General features: G+C 32.7%; 1 protein-coding gene across 1 annotated transcript in view; it reads left to right on the forward strand.

The window, feature by feature from the left end:
- Positions 1–327: 327 nt before the first annotated feature.
- Positions 328–3,109, forward strand: part of LOC106458881 (low-density lipoprotein receptor-related protein 6-like) — a 53,483-nt gene continuing 50,701 nt past the window's right edge. The window contains exon 1 of the mRNA XM_013918440.2: positions 328–539. Within this exon, the coding sequence (XP_013773894.1) occupies positions 488–539 (52 nt within the window). The 5' untranslated portion in view covers positions 328–487. The remainder of the gene's footprint in view (positions 540–3,109) is intronic.

The following is a 3,109-nucleotide window of genomic DNA, read 5'->3' on the forward strand; positions in this document are numbered from 1 at the left end:
GTCGTACATTTCGTTACTCTGGGGATACTACGCATTTCATACCTAAGTCGGGTTACGTAGTATTATAAATTGCTTTAAAATGCATGTAATTAAAAAAAGGACAAACTATTTATTTTCTGTGATGAGCATTCTGCTGTGAATGTCACAGATGTAGTCATCTTTCTTCTTCTACTCGTTGACGTTTTTTTTTTTTTCAATTTGTATTCAAACGTTAAATGTGAGAAAATTTATTGTTTAGATAGCGGAGCAATACGTTTACACACGATATAGACATCTGGGTCAAGAGGAGCGGAGGAATTTCAAGGAGAATGAAGAACACGAGCGTTGTGTGTGAAAGTAGTCCCTGTAACAGAATGGGATGGCGGTATTGATATGGTATGTTCGCGTTTGTGGTCGTTTTAAGTGAATTATCCATTAACTTTTGGGAATGCTAAATTTGTTTTAAAAAATGGAATAGATAGGATTTTTAAGTCCTAGAATCTCTAGGATGGGCTGGATGTGGCTTTTGGTCTTCATCTCCTGTTTTTATCTCACAAGAGGTAAGTCGAGTTTTATGTATAACTGAAGTACATTGTTAACTCTCCCAACCGGTAGTTGGCTAGTTAACCCTCGAAACTGGCGTAGGCTAAGTGTAGTGACTCACTGAATGTTGGGTCTTGTGTGTATGGGACTACATTTTCGTAGTTTTTCTTATAATTTTTGTTTATATGTAAAACAAATCCTATTGTATTCGACTTCTCATTTGGAATTTAGTGTTATATGGTATTAAAAACTTGGAAACTTGTCTTTTCATCTCATTTGCTATACAACATTACAAGTTATAACTAGTATTATTACTACTAGTACTAGGCCTTACCTTAAGACTAATTTGAGTCAGTGTATTCTGAATACATTCTTGTTAAGGATGAAATTACCTAGACTGAGATAAGTTGTTCAAATTTAAAGTTAAACCACTTTAAACCTGTAGCACTAATGTGACATAGTCTTTTTAAGTTGTACTTGATGTTGATATTTATAAATTGTAGCATGATTTAATTTTCAGTAATATGTGGAATATACTTTAATAGTTAAGTTGATCACATTTATTCAAATTACTGCTAAGCCTTCATCATTTATACTTGAAAGTTAAAGTGGCAGTTAAAAATTAAACAGAAAAGTATCTGTTGCTGCGTAGAAGTTGAGACATAATTGAAACGTATTTTTGTTAAGAAAACACAATACATTTTTTTGTCTGTTTCAAACTACAGTAAGTGTTAACTTTCATTTTATATTATTCCAACCTGAGAGTGAGCAGGTGTAAGGAAAAAAAAAATAACCACCAATACATATATACCAGGTTGAAAAGGGTAGTTTTCTCTCTTCCTTCATCTATCTGGTATTTAACTGTCAGGTTGCAGTTTCTAAACTTGGAATTTAAATAACATTGATCATGACTATGTGTCCTTCTCTCTTGTGACATTTTTTGTAGCACATTGTGTTTTTCTTAGAGACATGAAATTTAGTTTTCAGTTGGCCAAAAGGAGGTTTTAATAAAGGCTGTAATATATAGTGCACAATTAAAAGTTTTTGTAAGGATTGATGAATGGGTTTACAATGAAAGTATGGATTTTAATGAAAAATATATATTTTCATAACAGTAGTGGGAAATTGTGTTGCATAATTGACATTTCGTTTCAAAAGAGCTAGCTGAAGCTAGCTTAAAAATATTCATTACAATAATAACATTCAGTTGCTGGAGATACCATTAAGCAAGCAGGTTTTAAAGGGTAAAGCTAATTTCTACTAAAAAACCTGTTTGGCTTCACCCATTTTTAATATTTTATGACTATCTGTGATTCATGTAATCTAAGTTATTCAACTTGATTAAAATTGCTTTTTTAAACATGCAATAGTTAGACATTTATTATTCCATTTAATAAAACTTTATTTCTAATTCAACAGTAACTAAAATTTTTTCTATAAAATGTTTCAAATAAATTATTTTCATGTATCTAGTTGGATAACTATGGATTTGTGAAAGCTTTAGGCATGTATTTTTAAAGAATGTAATACTAGTGAAGATGTGCAATTTGTATGCAGAGTTTGAAGGTTGGAGGCTATCTCAATTAAAATAGAGGCAATAGATAAAGAGAAAGGTAAATTATGGGAAATGGCAGCAGGATTTCAAGAGGAACTTAAGCTTTTACGTGCAAGGGATGTATCAGCTAACGATGACTTTCAGGAAGTTAGAAAGATTACTGTTAGGGCTAAAACTAAAATTTGTGGATTTAGTTGTAATGAGGCTATTCTATTGAGCAACAGATTTCAGTCCTTGGCTCGTGCAGATGAAGAACTATTGGAAGGAAGGAAAAACAAAAGGGTTGGAGAAGGATGTGGACAATAAACATAAGAAGGTTATAGTTATAGGTGATTCCTTGACAAGGCGTGTGGATAGGATAGTCTGCGGATTAAATAGGGAAAAAAAGGAATTAGATTATGCTACCCATAGGCACAGGTGGAAGATATAACTGACAGAGCAAGAGATATAATAAAGGGGCTAGCAATGATGCAGGCATTTAAAGAAAAAGGTCATAACTTAATTGTGTCAGGGATACTGCTGAGAATTAATTATGGGTATGAAATTATGAGTAGGTCGCTAGAGCTAAATGCTAGGCTTAGGTTAATATGTAAGGATGAGCAGATAGGCTGGTTGGGCTTGTGGGATCGGTTCAATAAAAGAAAGGAGCTTTTTGGAATGGATGTAAGGGATGATTTATACTAGGACTTGAAAGATGTGAGGGCCAGTATAAACTAAATGCAAAGAAAAAAAAAGATGTAGAGAAAAGTTTAGCATAGGAAATGAGCATAGAAGCAGTTATAAGGATAGACGTAATTGTTACTGTTGTAATGCTAGAAGTATAAGAAATAAAATAGATGACTTTAGGGTGCTGGTAGCAATGGAGGATTTTGATATAATGGCAATAATTGAAACACGGTTAACCCCTTTCGAGACAGGTCACAGGTGGAAGGCCATGTCATTTCATTTGTTGACTCTCATTCAAAATATTATTGATCTACTATTTCATGAAATTATGACAATAAATTTGGTATTAAACTGTAGATTATAATT

The sequence above is a fragment of the Limulus polyphemus genome, unplaced genomic scaffold (genome assembly GCF_000517525.1).
Source record: "Limulus polyphemus unplaced genomic scaffold, Limulus_polyphemus-2.1.2 Scaffold527, whole genome shotgun sequence".
Taxonomy (NCBI): Eukaryota; Metazoa; Arthropoda; class Merostomata; order Xiphosura; family Limulidae; genus Limulus; species Limulus polyphemus.